We start from the raw sequence: 23,213 nt of genomic DNA, 5'->3' as shown, positions 1-23,213 counted from the left end.
AGACTGACTGTCACTGCATAGCCTCTGACCAGCAAGTGGCAGCAGGTGGCTTCGGGCTTCTATTTCACCGTTTCCAAACCTCATTTGGGGTTCTTTAGTGCCTGTACCTCCCTTACAAACCACCTACCCTAGATAGGACAGAAAACAGGTTAATGGAAACAGGAGAAGTAGACCTTTTGGGACTCAATTCCTGGGAGCGAGTGCCCTTGCATAGTCTGCAGGATTTCAGCAGACCAGCATTTCAACCAAAGTTGCTGCTGGAATTTTGGCTGAACAGCAGTTGGAACCTGGGTTCCTGAAGTGTTCTCTGGAGTGGTCACTCTAGGAGTGTCTCGAAGTGGAGCAATGAACAATCAAACAATACCAAGACCCTCCTCCCCCCCCAAAAAACCAAAAACAACAACAACAACAAAAAACCCCCAGCCTTCTGTTCTGGGTTCTTGTGTAGATTTCTCCTCTCAGAGTCTGTGCTAAGGTGTGTTTCAGCTGGCAAATACCAAGCCCCCACACAAGGTGGTTCATCTTCTAGTGGATAAACATCACCTGTTCTCTCACAAGTCTGTTCCCCATCCCACACTTGGGATCAAAGCAAAAACATGTTTACAACCACTACATATCCCACACTTGGGATCAAAACAAAAACATGTGAACATCCATTACACAGGTGGGCTTGCTAAAGACACAGTGACCAGACTCTGAAGCTGTCCTTTTTTTGATTCATGGCACACAGAAGAAGGGTATTTCTACAGTATATTGGGGTAAACTGAGGAAACAGCTCTACAGTGAACAGTGCTAAGGTGCCAATCACATCCAGGGGGAAGAGATGGCATTTCCTGATTAGTATTTCCTGCATACCTGTTCCCTCTGCAGGGTGCAAAGGCTGGGAAACTGTATGAAATACCAAAATGGTAGGAGAAAATTTAGAAACTTAAAGAAGTTTTTACAGTAGTCATACCAGCAGCAGGTTCTTAGTGATGATAGCCACAATCTGAAGATCTCCCTCTGCCCTGTGGTTTTTTTTTTTCTCCTCCTTATCTCTCCTTAAAAATTCCTCATTGATTGTTAATTTGATAGACTAGAATTGCACGTGATTTTTAAACCTTAAGATGACAGTATAGCATTGGACGCAAAGTTAACAGATCCTATAGTTTTCAGAAGAGTCGTGCCTCATATCAGGCGTGCATCTGAGCAGAGTAGAATGTTACTGCACTTGCAGTGCACGAAGTAGGAAGCCAGCTGATTTTCTATTCTTTGAGTGTTCCTCCCTCGACACACCCAAATGAAACCACAAGAAACTAGGAAAACAGCATACTTGAAGACTATGACACAAGCTGAACGAAGACCATCTTTCTCCTCTAAAACCTTTTCTCTCCTTTTCAAAACCTTTTATTCTTTCCCCCCAAGTGGTCCTGGACCATTCACCAGTCTTTATGCTTGTACTTTCTGAAGAATCATTGTGGGTTTGATATTTGTCTTCCCATTCACCAGTTCTAAATTGCATGGCAGTGCATGCTCAGACACAGAGCTCATACTGAGATAGGGTTCCATAGGCCAGGGAGCTGAAGGGGCTTTGCACCAGCCCAAGAGTTTGGCTCCCAGAGCCCACCCAGGCTTAACTCTTGGTGGCATGTATCAACTGGTTGAGCAGGTCTATCCTGCAACACTGGTTAAGGGCCCGGGCCAACTTTCCCACTGTGGCTCCTTTGGTGCCTTCCCGCATCAGCCACTTCTGGAGCATCTGGTAAACTTTTTCTTTCAGCCCGTCTCTCTCATAGTCATGGTCAATTTCATCGATCTGGGACTCAGTGAAGCCTAGCTTGCGGGCACAGTTTTTCCATTGCTTTCCCAGGTTTTCCCTGACAGGGTTCAGGTGTTTATCAGTCAGACTAGTGGGGTTATCTGTAAATAGAAAAGAGAAGAAGTATCAGGCTATAGGCCTTTTGACCATGCTAGTATCTTGTAATGCTAAGGGCACAGGAAAGTGAAGAGTACAAAGAGATGGGGGGTGGGGGGAGAAAGAAAGAAAATTAGTTTTTTGTTTTGAGACAATCTTGCTCTGCAGCCCCTTTGTCTCCCAAGGATTATAGGTGTGTACCACCATGCCTGCTAATAACTTCTTAACTGCTACTGACTTGTTGGATAATACTTGACCTAACTGCAGCCATTAAGGAGTCTTGTATGACTTAAAATAGGCGCCCTTTCCTTCTTGCTGCATATACACATTCCTGAGCCACAATCAATGGCTTCATGAACAAAGCCTTATGTGGCTAATTGTTCTAGTCAACTCCCACTTGAGTCCAGTTCTAGTTAGACTAACTGGATATAATGGAATAGGGGAGGGTTGTTCCTTTGGGATATTGTAAACTTAAACATGGCTATAGTCCAAGGCTACCCACCTCTAGACAGTTCACTTTCCTCTTAACAAGGACACTGAAACCAAGTGTAACCCTCATTTAGTAAGTGCCTTCCCTTATCTCTCAATGGAAGAGGCACATACACCTTTCAAGGTTTTCTCTCCCTTCATCAAGTTGCTGATCCCTCATTTTATATATACATGGCCTTTCTCTTGCCAATGGCTCCATCACCTTAGACCTTCATAAAAATACGAGTTAAAGGGAACACATGAAAAAGAAGAAATGGCCCAGTGTGGTGTCTTATTCCTTTAATCCTGACACTTCAGAGGCATAAGCAGGTGGATCTCTTGAGTTTGTGTGCATGTGGGCCTGTGTGTATGCATGTACACACACACACACACACACACACACACACACACACACACACAGAGAGAGAGAGAGAGAGAGAGGTGTCAAAAAAAGAAAAAAAGAAAAGAAAAAGTCACCGTAACAGTCTTTGGTCCTCATCCTATCTTAGAAGGCTGAATCTTAGGGAGAAAAACCTCCTCCTTTCTCCCTCAGCTCCCAGTCTTTCCTCAGTACCACAGTGCAGAGTCTGTCAATTGTGGCAGCAGACTAAGACCCTTCCGAGATAACTGTAAATCGCCAGGTTTGTAGGAGAGTCACAAAGGTAACTTTGGTTCTTCAAAAGGTAAGAACCCATCTCCCAGGCATTGTAAAGATCACTCCTAAAATGGAATAGTACAGAGCTTTATGCAGCCTGTGGACCAATGCTGGTTTCGGCTTTTTGTAAATAGTTTCATGGTCTATATCTGTACTAATTTACGCGCAGACTATCTGTAGCTGCTTCTGCACTCATGGCCAGCAAAGCCTTGCCTATTAAGTTGCCCTTCATAGAAAACAAACGCCAGCCCACAAGTAAATCAGAAAGCCAAATTCTGGTTCCTTTTCAAGACAGGGTCTTGCTATAGCCAGGCTGGCCTGGGACTCACAATCCTCCCACTCAATTGTCTTAGTGATGGATTACAGGCATATATCACCTTACATGGCAGAAAGCTGTGGACACTTATGAGTGCTCTTGTTCTTATTAGGGAGTGCTATGGAGGGCATGGCCTTCTGTGTTTGACAGAATCCTTTGCTGCAGAGCCCCAAGTCTGAGCAGGACCATGGATGAGGACAAGAATAACATTTATAGGCAGTGCCCTGTGTTTTCAACTAGCTTAAGCTTCACAACACTGCCACCAATTAGACACTGGGATTTGCCCTATGTTAAAAAAAATAGATTACAGAAGATTAAAAAAATACTGGATAGGGGCTGGAGTAGATGGCTCAGCAGTTAAGAGCACTTGCTGTTCTTGCTTGGGTCAGTTCCCAGAATCTGCAGAGTCACAGCAGTCCATAACTCCAGTTCCAAAGGTCCATAACTCCAGTCACCCTTTCCTGACCCCCGTAGGCACGAGGCACACACGTAGTGCATGCAGACAAAACAGTCATACAAATAACATATAAATCTAAAAAAAAAAATACTGAGGAGCCATGGAATAACTTTCAGAGAGAATCTTAAAAGAAACTTTATGATTCTATTATTTCTTCTTAAGAAGGAAAAATGGTTATGAGACGTCCATGTCATAAGACATGTATACTTTCTAAAAATGCCCTTCAATGCTGGGGACTGAATTCAAGGCTTCATGCATGCTACTATGGCAATCTACCATAGCTACACCTCAGCCCAATACTGGTCCTTAATAAGCATCTTACCAAAGATGGCTTGGTGCTCGGAAACTGACTCTTCTTTGCACGCGTTGTCTCCTGAGTATGAACTCAGTCCAAGGTCCATATAATTGTACTTCCCAATCTGAATACCAGAACTATTATAGATAGCACATGTTACAGACTCGCCTGAACAGAGAAAGGTATATAGGTAAGTGCATGGGATTGAAAGCAAGAGAAGATATTACTGCATATAAAGGTACAGGGCTTTATTACAGATGTTCAGCTGCTTATCCTCTGACACCCTTAACAGTCATTTCTTTATAACATGGCTACTCGATTTCACAAACATTATGATATCTACCATTAAAAAAAAAAAGATATCAATGTTGGCAAGAATGGGGAAAGATGAAGCTCCTATACATTATTAGGAATGAAAATGATATAACCAAAGTGAATGACAGTATTGAGTTTTCTCACAAATTAAAGATAGAATTACCATATGATTCAATAATTCTATTCTAGATATATACATACACATACACTCACATTCTCTCTCTCCCTCCCCCCCTCACACATACACACACACACACTCACACACACACACACACACACACTCAGAGAGAGAGAGGGGGGGGGCGGGGAGAGTGCTAAGACTTCATTCTTACCCTCAGAAGACAAGAATTATGATAAAAGAATATAAGAAAATACTTTCAATTTATTGGAGAGGTTGGGTGTCCTATCAGTCATCAGGATCCATGATGGGTCACAGGGCAAACACAGTGACAGCCTGGGTGGTTGGATGGAGACCACTTCATCTTGGAGTGCTGTGTCTGCCAGGTGAAGGCTCTGAGTAGCTTACACTTTGTCCCCATCAATAACTTAGAATCAATGACAATGCTAGTGGTGGCTTCATTTTCGGAGTGGGTGGGTGCGAAGGAAATGGGACACAAGATAGGGACACCTAAAAATTCACTTACCTGTTGTTGGAAAGGAGATGAAGGGAATGGTGGGTGTGTTTTCTGGTAGGTTGGTCTCAGGCACGGGAGTTTTATAAGTAGAATACACTTGGCTTGGATTTGGCCCACACCAAGCTCCTGCACCTGCCGCTTCAAACCCATGCAGATTATACAATCCGTTGTTCCAACGTGGCACCTGTGCTTGGCTGGCTGGTGGCTGGCGTGCTGCATTCCCATGACTGCTTGTGGTGTGATTGGAAGGACCCTTTGCCCCTGCACTCCTAACATTCTCGTGAGCTCTTGGCTGTGCAAAGGGGTCATAGGAGACCCTTCGTTTCCTCTCCTCCTCTCTGTTGTATAGCATGTCCCGCCTCGGCTGCTGTTTTGTCTGCTTCTCCATGAATCTTCCAAAAGCATGATAGCTGGCTTCCTCCTGGAGTTTCGCCTGCACACTGTTCTCATTCTCTTCCTGTGGGTACGCTGGCGAGGAGGAAAACCAAGACTCCTCCACAGGCCCCATCTGGGGTCCCTGGGAGCTGTGCAGTGAACCGGGTTGTTCTGAAGCAGAGAAGAAACGGTCGATATATAAAAGGTAAATAAAAGTTAAGCATTTCCACGAACTTGTTCTTGATCGACATGCTGAAAATAAGGATCGTGAATAAACAGGCCCCTTCCTGTAAGTTTCAGATATGATCAGCAAGAGCCCTGGCTGTTGGGGAAGAACACAGGGAAACAGTCACAGGCAACAGAAGAAAGAGTGCTGCATGAGTGGTCTAAGCAGAAGGGGACTTGCATTTTGAGGTGGTGACTATCACCTTGGAGCGGTGTGGGCTCTAGAAAGGCAGCACCTACATCCTGTGAACATCCTGTTGTTCTTTTGTTCCTTAAAGGCCTGTAGGGGGGCTGGAGAGATGGCTCAGTGGTTAAGGGCACTTGCTGTTCTTGCTGAAGACTTAGGTTCAGTTTTCAACGCAGGACCTACATTATTAGGTACCTCACAACAGCCTATAACTCCAGTTCCAGGGGATCTGATGGCCTCTTTTGGCTGCCATAGGCACTGCCCATATGTGGTGCACAGACTCAGTCACACATAAACTAAAAAAGGAAAACAGCTTCTGGGAGTGCAGGTCGTTATATTCACGACTGGATGAGGTTAGGTAATTTGCTCCAGATCAGATGAGATGGCAGTGACCTTGGAATCGCATACCATGTCTTCCCTTTTGTTGTAATAAAAAAGCACCTCCCAAAAGTGAATATGAGACTAACTTTTCTGCAGTGCTCTGATCTCTAGGACTCTGCACCCACATGTGTCCCTGACTTCCTCCTGAACTGTCACTGTCTTCCTGTGAGATGCATCAGATTGCTTGTATCAGGACACCATGATTTTGTTGAGCATATACTTAAGACATATTTCCAAGATACATGACTGGATTCTAGAATACATATAAATCCTTTTAGGGCAGCTATTTGATCTTATGTTTTCCTCTAGTTTCTATACAACTTCCCGAAGTACTTTAGGGGCTGAGGAGAATGAGAGAGAGAGCAAATGAACAAGTGGCAGCTTACCTGAATTTGACCTGCTGGGAGGTAAGGGCACACAGTCATACTGGAGAGAACTCATTCTCTTCAGCACTGTGCTTTGAACTGAGTACTCTTTCTATAATCGAGAACACACACACACACTTTAGTAATCAGAAGGAAATTATTCTGAAAAGAATCATTCTTCAAACCACCCAGACATTTCCTATAAATTTAATAAGCAGTAGCCTTTTTTTCACAAATTAAAAATTTTTTTCCAATAAATAACATGATATGTCAAATTAACATAGTTGGAGGGCTCATATTTCCTGATTTAAAAAGTTACCACAAAGCTACAGAAATCAAATGGTTGATATATAAGCCAGAAACACAGATCAAAGGAGCAGAACAGGCAGCCTAGAAATACTCTCCACGCCATCACATCATCAGCTGGTGTTTGACTGGGGTGCCCTGGAGCACTCAGTGAGAGAAAAGGCTTATACACTTGTCAAAATGAACACAGGCCCTTACCATATAAAAAAAATTAACTCAAAATACATCAATGACCGGAATCCAAGTGTTCAGACTACAAGACTCTTAGAAGAAAGCACAGGAGAGAGTGGTCACATCGCTGATCCCTGCACTGATTTCCTGACATTGACACCAAAAGCACAGCCAACAATTCTCATGAAATCACCAAGTTTACACTACATCAAAATTAAAGCATCCAAAGGGACTATCAAAGGAGTGAAAAGGCAATCCACAGGATGGAAAAATATTTGTAAATCATACAAACTTGACGAGAGATGAATATTCAGAATATATAAAGAACGTCTACACTCAACAACAGCTACCATCCTCATGCACACCCCTACAAATAACCCAATTTAGAATGTAGAACACTGCCCAGCATGTGTGAGGTCCTGGTTGGGTCCCAAGCACCACATATTTTAGCCAGGCATGGAAGTGGAGTCAGGTGGCTCATCAGTTGGAGATATGCTTCGGCTATTTTGTCTGACACTGTCAAAAACAAAACCAGCATACAAATACCCACAAAGTGGGGAAAAATTTGGAATCAATGTTTCTCCAAAGAAGATTTATAAATGGGGACAAGCATCAGCACAGGGAGAAGACCCAGCAACCAGGAAATGTTACTTCATGTTGAACAGAACAGCTAAGCAGAAAACAAAAAGAATGAGAACTGTGTAAAAGTAGCACGTGTTTGTGAGGCTATGGCAAGGGGACACTTATAGACTGCTGGTGGAGAACATGAGATGGCTCAGTGCCAAAAAAATGGTTCAAAGGCTCTTAAAGAGTGAGACAAGATGTCCGTGTGGCCCAGTCATCCATTCCTAAGCAGACACTACAAAACACTGAAAGCACACACTCGGCACAACAGTCTGTATGCCAGGGTTTCCACAATATCACTCGACAACAGCTTAAAGGCACAGGAAAGTGCACAGACAAATGTACTAGCCACACAGTGGGAGGTCACTCAGCAACAAGATGAACGGTAGAGTAGATAAAATGTGTCTACAAACGGGGAAACACTGAATGCTTTCCTTCTGTGGGCTACCTAAAACAGAGACAGAACATAATGGCTGCCAGAGGCTGGGGAGGGGGAGAAATACGGACTTAAGTAAGTAGAGTTTGTGTTTGCGATGATAAGATTCTCGAAATGGAAAGTGGTGATGGCTATGCAACCCTAAACTATACACTTAACATGGCTGGAAAACTCAATTTTGTGTATTTTATTCAAAACATAGAAAATAGGGGTGGAGATACAGCTCAGTCATAGGCTTCTTATTTAGCATGCGCAAGGCCCTAAGATCAGGATCAGGGGAAAGTGATGAGAGAGAAAAATTCCCTCCTTCTGTAAGTAACATTTTTATTAAAGAAAATATGAAAATGTAGGAAATTATATTTTTCAAAGCCTACCAAAGGTATACGGTTACATTTCTATAACTTTCCTTCAAGATTTTTTTCCGAACTCATATTCCTATTTTGTTAGCAGAATGCTAACATCAGTAAGTAGCTCAAAATCATTTGCTGAACACTTTCATTATTTGGGAAGGAATGCTGCAATATATTAGTATGTCCATACCTTGTAGCATTTTAAATACTGCTTTTCTTTATCATGAAATATAGCCTTCAGTTTGGTTTTTTGAGTCAGGGTCTCACTATGTAGCCCTAGGTTGTTTTGGATCTAAGTTATATAGACCAGGCTGGCCTTGAACTCATAGACCAGTCATGATTTGGGGCTGCTGCTTAAGACATTCACATTGTTTCCAAGTTTTGACTTGTCAGCTAAAGTATAAGCAACTTTTGATACTACATGTTTGAGTGTGTATGACAGGATGGGCCCGAGGACTGCGACTATTCATGTGCGGACAGTTTCATAGTGCTTTGAGCACACATGTGAGGACAGGCTTTTACAATGTCCGATAGGTATTCAGCTTCCAAGAAACGTCACCAAAACTGTAAGTGATTCAATTGTTTTTCTGTAGGATCACATACAGTTCTGAAATTTGCTGGTCAATGATATGGAATTTCTTCCTATTATGACGATTCTTGTTCAAAAACATTGTTTTAGCTACCTCATCAGTTTCCTGCGGTGGATATCCTTGTTTGTTTGTTCCTTTGTTTCTTTTTCTCACATACCAACTTAAGTCTGTTAAGTTCCCTAGAGAATTTGGTTGGGATTTTTCATTAGGCTTGTACTGTATGCATCAATGACATGGGGAGAGCTAACAGCGTTAGTAAACTGTATGCTTCTTTCAACCCTCAACCCTACGCCAGCATTTATTTATCTTTCTATAACATCTTTTTGAGAAGTCTCTCTCTGTCTGCCTATTCTGCATCACCTGGTATGGCTTTATTTTGAATTTTCCTGGTTACTGGTAGATTACAGACTTTGTTGATGTGGTTGCTGGCTCTTTGAATATTCTCTTTGGTGATCCATTGACGTCAGTACTTCGTCTGTGCATTTTTTATTTTGCTTTTTGGGGGTTTGTTTTTATGTTTGTTTTTGAAACAGAGTCGACTCTATAGACTTGGCTAGCCTTAAACTCATAGAGATGCCCTTACGTCTGCTAAGTGTCTTACTACGTCTTGCTTCTGTGCATGATTTGATGCAGTAGCATCTTTCTGACTCATAAGATTCCTCTGGGTTCTGTGCATCTGAGCCCTCTGGAGGAACAGTAAGAGTTCTTAATCACCGAGCCACCTCTCCAGTTCCATAGTATAATCATTCTAAATGTTTATACTGCTAATTAAAAAAAAAAAAAAAGGTCCATGTTTTTGAAAAGCATTTAAAGGTGTCATGGTTAATTTTAACTGTCAGCGTACACACTCTAGAGTCACTTAGGGAGAGTCTCAGTAGGGGACTGTACATGAGGCTGGCCTGGAGACACGTCTATGGGAGATTATTTTGATTACTAAAAAGATCAGCCCCCTGGGCACTACACCCTGGCCAGAGGATCCCAGAGAGTGGAAAAAGCAAGCAGAGTCTAGCATGGGTGCATGAGCTAACTGCTCTTTGCTCTTGACTGTGGCTTACAATGTGACTAGCTGCTTCAAGCTCCTGCGACATTGACCTCACTGTAATTGACTGTATCTAGAATTGTGAGGGAGCCAAGTAAACACTTTCTCCTTTAAGTTATTTTTGTCAGAGTATTTTTGTCATAGCAAGGAAATAAAACTAAGACAACATTTATCTGGAAGTTATTAGACACAGAGATTTATATGTTTGTATTAGGTCAAGTGTGTTAAAAACATGTGTTTCCAACAGTCTCACTCATTACTGACTGTCTGGACCTGTTTGCTATATCCATTAAACAGGATGCATTACTATCTCTAAGCATGACTGGGCATTTGTCTATTTTTCTTTGAGTTCTGTCAATTTTTGATTTGTACATTTAAGAAAATGTTCCCATGGGTACGTCCATATTAGAAGTACTGTATCTTTCTGTGAACTGACCTGTTTGAGATAGCGCTTTTTCCCCCTTAGTAGCTATCTTGGTTATTATATATCTCTGTGATAGCATAAGTCCGAAATCTGGCAATTTTTACTAGTTTATCTATCTATCTACCTCCTATTCCTTATTGACTTACTTGGAAATCAGTTTGCTTGCCTGGTCTATTTACTGAAGTTTACTTTTCACATCTATGGGGGTATCATCCTGATATAGTTACGGCAACATAGTGATGACTAAGGAGAGAGAGACAGACAGAGAGAGAGAAAGAGAGAGAGAGAGAGAGAGAGAGAGAGAGAGAGAATATGAATGAATGAATATAAATACATATGTGTATGTAGGTTTCTGTTCCTCTTAGCTGGAACCTGAGCTTTGATGTACCTCTCAGACTCTAAATCCACACTTCAATCTTAGATGCTTAGCATGAAGTACATGGAGAAACCAGATTTTCTTGACAGCATGTATGTGGTTCTCCCAGGAGTGTTTGCTTGTTTCTCCATGACTCCTCTCTCAGCATTAACTTGTAGATTAGTATTTTTATTTTTATTTTTTTATGCCTGTGTATGTCTCTCTATTTGGGCATTTGTGTGTGTATGTGTGTGTATATGTGTGTGTGTGTGTGTGTGTTGGGGGGGTATGTGTGTTGTGGTGCCAACAACAGAATTCAAAACCTCATGCATGATCTATCACTGAGCCATATCCCCAGGAATATTTTATAAATTCCTCAGAATGACTGAACCATTTGTAGTACATTTCAGTCTCCTAAGCGATGTTGGGTGTCTTCTTTCTTTTTTTTATTGTTACATATACCTCCCTTTTGTTTCGTGCAATTCCATGTAGAAATGGGCCCACCTGCCAACATGATGCTTCATATCATGCTAATTTTGTTTTCTGTATTTCCCAAGCTGGCTTACTTCAAATCTCGGTTACAAATTACACTGCTTTTGCCTCTGTGATCAGTTTTGGTATGCTGATGTTCTGCACCTTGCTATTTCACTCACCTTTAAACTCGCCACGTCCTCTTCTACATACTCTTCCAAGTGACTTGAGTAAAAAGGCTTAAATTCTTTTTCAATGCCTGTACGAAAAAAAACAGTCCTTTAAATTTCTTATTTTTTTTTGTGTGTATATGCATGTGCACATATGTTTGTATATGAGTGTATGTATGCTCACATGTGTGTGAGTGTGTATGTAGGCCCAAAGACAACATTATGCCATCCACCCTCCTTTTTCAGACATGCTCTCTTGCTGGCCTAGACCTTGCCAAGGCTGGTCTGGCTGGCCAATGAGCCTCAGCATCTGCCTGTCTCCCCTCCTGGCATCAGAATTACAAGTACTTGTCATCAAAAATAACCAAAATAAAAGGCTCAGTAAAGGTTTAAGAGTGAAATGGAAGGAGCAGAGAGTAAGCAGTGAGCTGCCCATTCTGAGGAGAGAGGGAAAGTTCACCGGAATAAAAGAGTAGAGCATCAGGGGCCTGTGGTACCGCCTGGTATTTACGTCATTGGAGCTCTGGAGGATGAAAGAAAGATGGAGCTGAAAAAAAAAAAAAAACACTTGAATGAAAAAGCAGTTGAATGTTTCTGAAATAATGGTGAGAGAAAAATCTGTGTATTCAGGGAACTGAGCAGACCTCAGCATGAAGACACAGAAATCCACACTAAGACGAGTAACTAACCTGAAAGGCAAAGGCAGAATGCTAAAAATAACCACAGAAATATAAGGGAAAATACTACCCACAGGAAAAAAACAGATACATAGGTAGCTAGGTAGATAGATAGACAGACCCCCCCCACACCCCCCAATCCCCCCACCACCATGATTTCTCAACTGCAACCCTGGCCTTTGTCCTGCTTGGTTCATGACAGGAAGCTCTTAAAATACCTGAAACTCCTAATGAAATAAAGATGTCACTGGGGCAGAAGCAGGGGAAGTAATAGCCTTAGAACAGAGGATCACTAGAAAAGTCAAGCCACTGATTAGGGTTGGGATGCTGGGTACCACCATGTGAGCCCTGGGGAGGTAACTGGTGATTAAGTTCAGTCACTAATGACCAATGGTTTGCTCAACTGTGCCCATATAATAAAACTCCTACACAAACCTATAAATGGCGGGGTCCCAAGAGTTTCTGGGTTGGTGAATAAAAGAAATACTGAGAGGAAGGCATGCCTGCAGAGGGTCTGGAGGCTCAGCAGCCCCTTCCTGAGTATACTTGCTATACACCTCTTCTACCTGGTTGTTTATGAACTTAATATTATACAACATATAGATATACCTAAATGCAGTATTCCTTGAGCCAGATGAGGCTATTACCAAACCTGAGATGGGGTATGCATACCCAAACTTATAGTCAGCTGGGCAGAAGCCTGGGTACCATATGTGTACAATATGGGTGACAGTCACATGAGACTAAGCACAAATGTGCTCAAATGTGGAATTTCATGATAGCCTATATAGTGTCAGAAGTGTAAAAATGTGTAGTATCAGAAAATTGACACAAGGCAATCAAAACAATGGGTAAATGAAAGCAAAAGGCTTTCTTTTTGAGTTCCTTTAACTATGAAGACTGAAGCAAAGCTGCAATGTGGTCTGATGTATGCTACATGTATAAAGGAAAAAAACTTAAGAAGAAAGTAAACGTTTTCATGCTTCACTCGGGGTACTAGAATGGCAGACTGGAAAAAGAAATGATGTGATGACAGACGCATAATATAATGCCTAGAATGTCCATGAAAACCACACAGAGGAAAACACTACAGAGAAATCAAACTAGAATTATAAAGCAGGTTTTAGAACCTACAGGACAATGCTACAGTTTGAATGTTCAACAACCCCCAATGTTTGGCTTGGTCCTCAGCCTGCAGGATTGTCAGGAGTTGTGGGACCAATAAGAGGTGGAGCTCTAGCCAGGCACGGTGGCCCATACCTTTAATCCCAGACAGCAGAAGGCAGAGGCAGGGGATCTGTAAATTGGAAGACAGCCTGGTCTACACAGTGGTAGTGGGTGGAACTCCAGTTCTGTTTTCTCACAGAAATACAATCGAATGATGCTCTGTATATTCCTGCCAGCCGTCTATTGTATCTCTGCTCCTCTCCGTCAGCCTACTTCACACACTCCTAGGTGATCTAGTGGCTGGGATGGGTGCAAAAGTGGGCCAAACACTCATGCCTCCTTCCTTTTCTCAATTACAGGGCCAACCTAAATAGCAGAGTATATTTTTAAGGCTATCAATAAAATGCTAACCAAGGAGAGGCAAATAAATGAAAGAAGCTAGAGATGGTTAGGCCAAGTGTTTAATCAACAGATGAATACATAAAAAAAAAAAAGCTGTCTATCTACAGAATGGGATACTATTCTGCAATGAAAAAGGAAATTCTGACACATTTTACAACCTTAAAGGCATACTCAGTAAAACAAGACAGGTATGAAACAGAAGTACTGTGCAATTTTTGCTTACATGAGACACTTGGGGCAGTCAAATTCTATAGAATGGTGACTGCTAAGGTCACAAAGGGGAAAGAGGAAGTGGAGTTAATGCTTCCTGAGTACAAAGTTGTGCTCTGGATTGAGGAGTCTTGGAGATGGACAGTGGTAACAGTTGCTGAAAAATGAGAATGGGCTTCACACCACTGGACTGCATACTTACAAGAGCTAAAATGGGAAGTGCAGTATGTGCTTCAAAACAGTAATAATGCCACTCCCCAAAACTGAAGAAGGAAACAAAGAAGCCCATGCTTTGGGGAAGGAAATGACAAGGTGCTTGACATTTGTCAAGTCACTTTGAAGCCACATGTGAAATAGTACTTAAAGCATGTTCCTAATTATGATGATTGATTTTTATTACCAACTTGACTGGATTTAGGGTCACACTTCTAGATGATTCTAGGAAATGCAGTTCTAACTGTGCCTGTGAAGGTGATAATCAGGGACAGCCCATCCTGAATGTGGGGGGTGTTATCCCATGGCTGGGACCTTGCACCGAACACAAAGAGCAAGCAAATAACTGCCAGCATCCATGTCTGTCTCCTTCCTGATAGTAGGTGCAACGTGGCCGGCTGCCTCACACTCCTGCTGCCATGCCCTCCTGCCATCGTACACGGTATCCTTGGTCTGAGCCAAAATAAACCCTTCCCTGGAGTTGCATTTGTCCGGTATTTTGTCACAGCAACAGAAAAAGTAACTAAATTACCTGTGCCACTTTACTGGAGAGTGTCACCATCTGGGGTGCATCCTAAATAGGCACACAAGCCACTCTTACCAGGAAATGTTGGCCGGTCTTCTGGGGTCGCCTGCCAACACCGCTCCATGAGGCTGATGATCTCCTTGGGGCAGTGCTCAATGATGTCCTCCACATTTGGCCTGTTGCCAGAGTTTATGCAGATCAAGAGCTGCTGGGCACAGATGGCATCTGCAAAGAGGGATGAGCTTCAGCTGCGGCGCTCGGTCTTGCTCTACTCTAGAGCAGGAAGATGACAGGACCTGGACAATGCTGCTATTTTTTCTCTACCTAGGGTGTGCTTTTCCCACAGCTGTCTCTCTCCATAGAGCACCAGCCCTGTGATAAGGAGTTGACGTAGTCTACTGTAGAGATGATAGGATATTTTGATTTTTGCAGATGAGAGACAAAATTCAAAACAATGAGACTTCTTCACAGAACAAACCGAATGCATGGGTAAAGCCAGGGCATCCCCCCAGAGTTCAATACAGAGGCAAATACAGGACAGCCTGGGCTTTAAGAAGCTCAGTTTAATGAGAGTGACTTAAAATACACACTGATAACTGACATTCTAGAAGGAAGAACGAGAGATTCTAGTAAAACTATCACAATGAGAACAGAAGGTCTGAGAAGGCTTTGTTGAGTCCATAAAATGAGGTGTTATCCAGGTAAAGAATCAGGGAGGACTCCTGAGGGAAGTGGGAAACTGGTAGGATGGGATTGACAGAAGTCATGAAGCACACTAGTGACCTGTGTCCAGTGTCAGTGGGCATACTGATGTGAGGGAGACCAGAGAGGAGGGTAGAGAAGCCAAGGTGGAACTATAAAGGGCCTCACACTTTCACTGAGAAACGTGAAGGCTATGGGGGTCTTTGGAGGATTTTAAATGGTTCGATCTGCCTTTAAAATTTTTTATTTCCTTGATTTTTATCTTATGCATATGGGTGTTTTGCCTGCACTATGTCTGTGCACCACATGTATGCAATGTCCATGGGGCCACAAGAGGATGTCAGAGGCCCTGGGATTGAAACCAGACAGTTGTGAGCAGACACATGGTTGCTAGAAATCAAGAGTAGCTAGTACTTTTCACCCCTGAATCATCTTTTCAGCCTGTCTTGTCTGCCTTTTAAGGTGACCATCTTGGCAGCTTTACGATTGTGGAAGGCTCAAGAATCCTGCAGCAGAAATAATGAAGGACTGAACTTAAGAAAGGCCAGTGAGGACATGGAGGTGTTCATAGAATTAATGTTTATTTGTCATGTATGTGGTGCATGCCTTGGAGAAAGGTATGCAGTTTTTCAGGTAGTGCTGGGGCTTGAACCCAGGACCCTGCACACGGTAAATAAGTGCTATACCACTGAGTTCAATTGCTAGCTGCTGAGTTCAGTTTTTGAAGTTTTACTGAATGTAGGGGATAGGGACAAAGTTGAGTCTTGGGTGATGGCAAAGATGCTTCCTGTGCCACTCTGAACAGGTGCTATGGGAGAGTGCAGATAAAGTTGAGAACTTGTTCAGCAGATGCTACTTGGAGGTTCCTGTGGTATACATTTTGGATTTAATAGGTAAGCGGATATCTTGGTTATGGTCAGGAATAGATTTAAGAGGCATCAGCAAAGAGATGATGATCCCTGATCTACTTACTGGTTCTGCTCATCAGGAAGAATCCACAGAAAGCAGCCAGCCATTCCTTTCCACACTTAACCAAACCCAAGGATGACTGTTCCCCTACACAAAAAATGACTAACTCATCTTTACATTCCTAACTGACTGAACTGTCCACAGTAGGTAATGAAAAAGGCTCATTCACAAATAGAATCAAGGACTGGGGTTTATGCCAGGAAGAAGCCTGCAGTTTTATAGCAACTCCCAAGCTAAGGTATAGTATAAAGGAGTCTATCCAGCGGATCGATGAGGTCATCCTAAACTGGATAGCTAACTCAACAAGTCTTCTGAATACCTAATGTATTCCAGTCTCTCTCTCTCTCTCTCTCCCCCCCATGTGTGTGTGTTTGAAATAATAGTGAATACATTATACGTGGAATTAGCCTTTATGATACTACAGAAAGCAATTAAATTAACAATTATAGATTTTAAAAACAGAATTCAATAAAGACCACCCTTTCATGTAAAAGTTTAAAAAGTTACCGCATTTAAAAATTTTAGTGTGTGTGTTTTTGTTTGTTTCTCTGTGTGTGTGTGTGGGGGGGCGGGGTGGTGGAGAGAGAAGATGCATCTGTGTCCTGCGGTGCATGTATAGAAGTGAGAGGACAGCTACTGGAAGTCAGTTCCCTCCTTTTCCATGTAAGTCCTGGAGTCTGGACTGGACTCAGGCTGTCGGGGTTGCTGGTAAACACGTTTACCCACTGAGCCATCTCATCACCCCTCGTGTATTAGTTTTGGCTACTATCAAAATACCATGACTATAAATGTCTTACTCTCATAGGGCTCCTTATTTGCAAATATTGCCCAAAGCACTATGCCAAAACTGTACACGTCTGACTTCTCTGTGGCCTTTGTATTGATGTCACTCAGGTGTTCGGGTGCCATGTAGTAGAGGGTGCCTCCGTTCTTCTTGGCGGTGCAGTTCACTTCTCTCTGCTGGTTGTGTTCTTCTTTAGTGAGTTTGCTCCATGTCTTAAAGGAAGCCACACCAAGATCAGCTATCTGTAAAAGAGGAGGGGTCGACAGAATTCACTACATGAAGACTGCAAGTAAATCAAGCTGCATTTTCATGAAGTCAAATTTGGGGCTTATCCAGTACCTGTGCGGCACAGCCAACTTTCTAATGGTTGCCCTGGGCCTACCTAAAATAGTTACCTCTCAATACACTTTCGTAGGATCTTGGAATGGTCATTTAAAATTCTGACATCTCAATTATTTTTTTCAAAGTTTCTTTTTAAACATTTATTTACTTATGGAGTGGGCACATACGCCAAGATATGTGTGTGTGTAAGTCAGAAGAAAACTGGCAGAAGTCCTTTCTTGCCATTCACCAGGTGGGTCCTGGAATTGAACTCAGATCTTCAGGCTTGGCAACAAGTACCTTTATTAGCTGAGTCATCTTGCTGGGGCCTTGGCATCTCAATTCTTAAGCAATAAAGACTGGGGACAAGACAACAAAACTGTGTTTGTGCTAATTTATCATTTACTTGGCATATATTTTTTTTCTGGGGAAGACAGAGATTGGTTACCACACCTTTTTTTTGCCCAATAGCATCCAGAGGACCATGGCTGTGTTTCCAAGCATCCCAAAGCCACCCTGAGGGTAAAACCATTGCTGCTACTTATTTTGAGTTGGCAGTCTGAACCTAAGAGAAGACAGGATGGGGAGAAGAGAATCGAAACACACATAAAGGCAGAGAAAGATAACAAAGTTAGATGCAGAGCAAAGAAGAAAGTGGCAGGGTGAAATACGAGGGCAGGACAGTTACAGAAAAATCCAAGGAGGTGGCCCCCTTGTGTCTCTTAAGAAGCATCTGGGGAGGAGGTAGGTAGAGCATGCACTTACCTGAAGTTCTCAGATTTTAATCCAGAACATAAAAGGTTAATTGAAAGAATTGACAGCCATAACAGACATTGGGATTAAAAGCCACTTAAGACACAAATGGTAGGCTGGAGAGATGGCTCAGAGGTTAAGCCCACTGACTGCTCTTCCATAGGTCCTGAGCTCAGTTCCCAGCAACCACACGATACCAACCACATGGTGGCGCACAACCATCTATCCCCTCTTCTGGCATGCAGATGTACATGCAGAAAGAGCACTGTATACATAATAATAAATAAATAAATCTTTATTTTAAAAAAAGACGAATAGTGTCTGAAGGGATCTGCAGGGAGGCTCTAGTTCTTCCCGGGTTCTTTTTATTTCTTGTTGGTATGATTCTGGAGATGAAATCCAGGACTCTGACCTTCAGCTATCTGGTCCCCTTCTGGTTTTCAGCTTGAATCCTAGGTGCCAAGACTAACTATATGCGCTGTTGTTTCCCTTGTCAAATGTAGCCCCTGAGTAGGCAGAAGATGGGCATCCTTTTCCTTACCACCTTTACTATAATGAAAAGAATTTTCAAAAGGAAATTGATTGTTCAAATGAAAACAGAAATAAACAAAATGTCAAAGGCAGTGGAGCCAGAACGGAGCCCAGGACCTCAGATGTGCGAGACTAGTATCCCCGCGGTGAACCATGCCCCTAGCTCACCAAAGCAGAGGATTCTGAGACCAAAATGGCTGCTCTGAGTCTTAAGCCATTTCTGAATTCTTAGGATATTCTCCACATACTTCCATACTTCCTTTATCTCCCGGGTGGAGGAGATTTCCTGGAGAAACTGGTGAGCGGACAGCCCACTGCAGAGTGAAGACAGCAACCCTTGTGTGCTTCCATTTCCAAGTCTAATCAGAAGGAAATAAAATCCAGGAAGCTGGGATGCGATTGTTTTCACCATTGTATCCTTACAGCTATCTCCAGATGCCATCAAAGCTGCATCTGCCCTTTGAGTGCTGAGGGCCTCCTTTATCATGGCTACCTACAGGAATGGATTTCTAGTGGAAATGTCACTCAACTTCCTCAAAGGGTACATGTTGTGGATTACCTTGATATGAAAGTCACGGTCAACAAGGATATTTTCAGGCTTCAGGTCCTTGTGTATCACGCCTTTGTCATGTAAGTAACACATTCCTTCGATGGTCTCCACAATTATCCTTCCTTTTACAGAGAGTGGGACACGGATCTGAAACAACATAGTAGGTCCATGAAATGGAGAAGTCATCCAACAGGCCAGAGCAACTGCTCCATCCAAGAGAGTGGGATGTGAGCCCAAGGTTGGTGTTAGCAGGCTCCTCCCCCCAGGCTGTGTGCAGCACTGCCGTCCCTGGGAAATAAGCCCCTCCCAAGAAAGATTTTACTCGGGTCCCACAGGGTAACAAAATACTATTGCTGTACTTTTGTTCAGCACAGAAAAAAAAAAAAATTCTGGATACATATAAAAATACTGTAAGAAAAAGAGGCCATGAATTTGAGAGAAAACATTCAGTGAGGTGGAGGGAGTGCATGGGAGTACTGAAGGGAGGAAAGGGAAGAAGGAAAATGATGTAATTATATTTTAATTAAAAAGTAAATTATTTGTAAAAGAATATCCTGAGGCCACTTGAGATTTTATTCATTCTATGATGTCCTCTAGTGCATTATGTAATTAAGACTCACGTTTAGAAAAAAACATGAAATAAAAAAAATCAAGCTCCTAGCAAACAATGACATTTATTTACTATTACTATTACTTCTATTCATACCACTGCTACAAAGATTGCCCCTTGTATGCCTAAAGTGATGTCAAGAATACCTGAATGAATGGCAAAATCCACAAACACTTCCACTGCATACTTATGTGATATGACACTGTTATTTACATTAAATATAGGAATAACACCAGGGAAATGGGATTGTGAAATGACATTAAGATAAAAAGAGTACAAAGAAGGATGTTTACACAGTTGACAGCTATATAAACATCTCTGCCACAGGCATGAGTCTAAAACCATGCTGGGCTCCATTAGTATTTACATAGTAACCTGGACCCAGACACTTCAAACCTTTGTAGAATCTCAGGTCACTTTTAAAATTTTACTCTATATCAGCCTCAATTTCATTATTAAAAAAAACAAACAAACATGTTTCTATTTAAGTAATAAAATTTCACTTTTCCTTTTCTTTTCTTTCCTTTTTTGTTTTTTTGAGACAATGTTTCACTGTGTAGCCTTGGCTGTCCTAGAACTGGATCTGTACACCAGGCTGGCTTTGAACTCACAGAGATACACCTGCTTTATCTCTCCAGTGCTGGAATTAAAAGGCATGAGCCACCACCACCTGGCCAATTTCAGTTTTTCTTAATACTAGAACTGGCTTACAGCTAGAATGACTCCTAAACCCTGCGTGTGTCTGTGTGTGCGTGTGTCTGCTGCTGGCTCACAGGAAGAGGTCAAGGGGCTAGAACTTAGATTCTCAAACCACAGCCTTCACACCGCATTTATCCACATCGTGATGCAATGAGCGACAGCATCAACAGCCTGACCTTTCAGGAAAGCCTTGTTAACAGGCTTTCCTACCCAAGCTCTTCTGCTTCTCTTGGGTCCTTGCCTGTTCTTGTGCTCTATTCTGAGAAGCTTACGATTGGCTGACCCCACAGAATGCCTTCCATCACAGATGCCTTATCTCTGGATCAAAATGACTACTTCTGTCACAAGGCTGACTTTACTCGGTTTGGGGGAAGAGAACCATCTCGTCAAACTACAATGCCACATCATCTTCTATCCTCAGGTATTCGTATTTCTGAGCGATCTATCTGTTGCTTTGGCAGTTGTGAGGTGTGGGGAGACAGCGGGAAGGGAAGTATTTGCTACAAAGGCAGCCAAACGCTTCAGCCCCTTACATGCAATCTGTGCTCGGGCCCAAGTCAGTGACTGGCAGCTCTACAACTGGCATCCTCCAACTCCTTCCCACATGTCACTCTCTGTGCCTGGAATGCTTACTCCCTAGTTATCTGCTTCAGCTTGACCTTCTGCAGGAAGCCTCTCTTGCCTAGCTCAGGCTGGGGTGGGCGCCTCGCCGACGGTCCACAGCAGGCGACCGTGTGCCTATCAAACACCATCATATCATATGCTCACTAGCTTGTGTTGCGTCAGCTGTGTGCTCCTGAAGAACTAGCACAAGACTCAGATCTTACTAGGTACAGAAGTTTAAAACCGTTTTCCAGCTTTCACGAATCCAGTTTTCTCCATTTTAAAATTTTATGTTGCTGTGGTGTATAGTCTAGATTTAACCTATTATAACTTCTTAAACGGTCTAAAAGTACAATTGCTAATATCCCTCCTTCTCTTAGAGTCAACAACAGTGTACATGCTCTTGTTAATCACTGTCATTTATAACATATAAATTTTCATCAGTCAACCCAAACTTGTTGTCACTTACACATTTACCTCCTCTCAGATCACGTGCTTCTGAAGATAGGCCCATCTGTCAACTGTGGATTAGAGAGAGGCTAGGAGGTACAGTAAAGAGAGAACCTTGAAGTGGTAACAAAGAATGTGGGGAGACACACCCAAGGCAGGAAGAGGCACAGAAATCCAAAGGAAGGCAGTTGTGGTGGGGGTGGAGGGAGCAGAGGCAGTTGAATTTCTGTGAGTTCGAGGCCAGCCTGGTCTATATATTGAGTACCAGAAAAGTCAGAGCTATATAACAGAGAGACCCTGTCTTAAAACAATGATAACAAAAGCCCCAACAAATAAACAAACAAAAGAATGAAAGTAAAGAAGAATGGAAGGAAGAAAGGAAGTCCAAACCATGGAACAAAACTGCCAACCAGAAAAACTACAAAGCCTCAAGAGCAGCCATTGTTGGCCATATTAGCACAGACTGCCTTAAGATGCCACCCACCTCAGCCTTTAGCACGTGCATCAGGTTGCCCTTCTCCATGTACTCCATCACCAGCGAGTAATTCCCTTCTTCTATGATGATGCCCAGTAGCTTCACCACTCGGCTGTGTCTCAGTCTGTGCATCATCTTCCCCTCCTCCAAGAGAGCCTCATTGTACCTGTGGGCAGGAAAGGCACTAGGCTGAGCAAGGGGGTGGGGGCGAACCCTTCTACCCAGGTGCCTAAGAAGCTCCAGGGTCCCTGCAGTGTGTCATGTTGCAGACATTTGTCACAATCAGGTCTGTTCTTGTCTCTTCCAGGCAGACAGGTCCTAGAAGGCAGAGTGGCTTCTCCTCATCTTTATATTCCTCACACCAGCCCTGTCTTAGGAGCTGGCAGTTGGGCACTAATGACCAGCAAACCAATTATAAAAAGTGCAGCACTGACCTTGCCCGAAGGAAACTGAGCTGGAAAACACAACAAAATAAAAAAGGCATGACTCTCAAAACTAGTCTGAGGAGGCGAGAAGCCCCCCCATTGACTGCCTTTTACGGGGTTGCTGGGAGTTTTCACAGTGGACATTTTTATTTCCAACTAAGGTGTTTTTATGCAGGGCTCCGTTTTCTTCTCACTGCTTCCCTTATTACCCAAGTTTCTGTCTTCAGTGATGCCTTTCCTGTACATTTCTTAAGCATTAATATCTTTTCATGAACCCCAAAGTCCTCATGCAAAGTAATAGTAAGAGGTAGGTCACTCCTCATATAGCCAGTATGTCCAGTCTCTCAGCAGGACGGCCTCATTTAGAACTCCATGTGCTTAGCCACTCCAACGGAGACAACTACTTTCTGAGGGCAGCTAGTATAAGGCCAACACATCTCTGCTCCAGACTCACTCAGCACGGTTGGGCCCTGTGTACACTTTTTTCAGGATGACAAATCCGTGGCTTCTGTGTAAACACAAGGACACCTTCCCGAAGCCTCCACTGTCTAGCTCTTTGCTCTCCAGCAGGTCACTGGATGCCATCTTAATGTTGTCCAAGGACACGTCTGGTTCCATTGTGAATGCTCAGAAGCACACCAC

The 23,213-nt window shown here is 42.9% G+C and overlaps 1 protein-coding gene across 1 annotated transcript; it reads right to left on the bottom strand.

Annotated features, from left to right (window-relative positions):
* Positions 1–1,510: 1,510 nt before the first annotated feature.
* Positions 1,511–23,213, bottom strand: Ripk1 (receptor interacting serine/threonine kinase 1). The gene is made up of 10 exons (XM_051169942.1): positions 23,026–23,213; positions 22,156–22,312; positions 19,319–19,456; positions 17,168–17,396; positions 14,775–14,924; positions 11,517–11,593; positions 6,590–6,680; positions 5,045–5,581; positions 4,113–4,253; positions 1,511–1,899 (listed from the first exon to the last, which is right to left on the bottom strand). Exons 1-10 carry the CDS (start codon positions 23,187–23,189, stop codon positions 1,613–1,615), a joined length of 1,971 nt encoding a protein of 656 aa, XP_051025899.1. The 5' UTR covers positions 23,190–23,213; the 3' UTR covers positions 1,511–1,612.

This window comes from Acomys russatus, chromosome 3 (assembly GCF_903995435.1).
Source record: "Acomys russatus chromosome 3, mAcoRus1.1, whole genome shotgun sequence".
NCBI lineage: Eukaryota > Metazoa > Chordata > Mammalia > Rodentia > Muridae > Acomys > Acomys russatus.
Note: the sequence above shows the minus strand (reverse complement) of the source record. Positions and strands in the feature narration are given on the sequence as shown.

Coding starts and splice junctions, on each gene's coding strand:
- Ripk1 (XM_051169942.1), bottom strand. CDS start 23,189: ATGGAACCAGACGTGTCCTTGGACAACATTAAGATGGCATCCAGTGAC. Junction 19,457..22,155: donor TGCACGTGCTAAAGGCTGAG/GTGGGTGGCATC, acceptor ATGTTGTTTCAG/ATCCGTGTCCCACTCTCTGT. Junction 14,925..17,167: donor AAATAAGGAGCCCTATGAGA/GTAAGACATTTA, acceptor CCCTCTTTGCAG/ATGCCATCTGTGCCCAGCAG.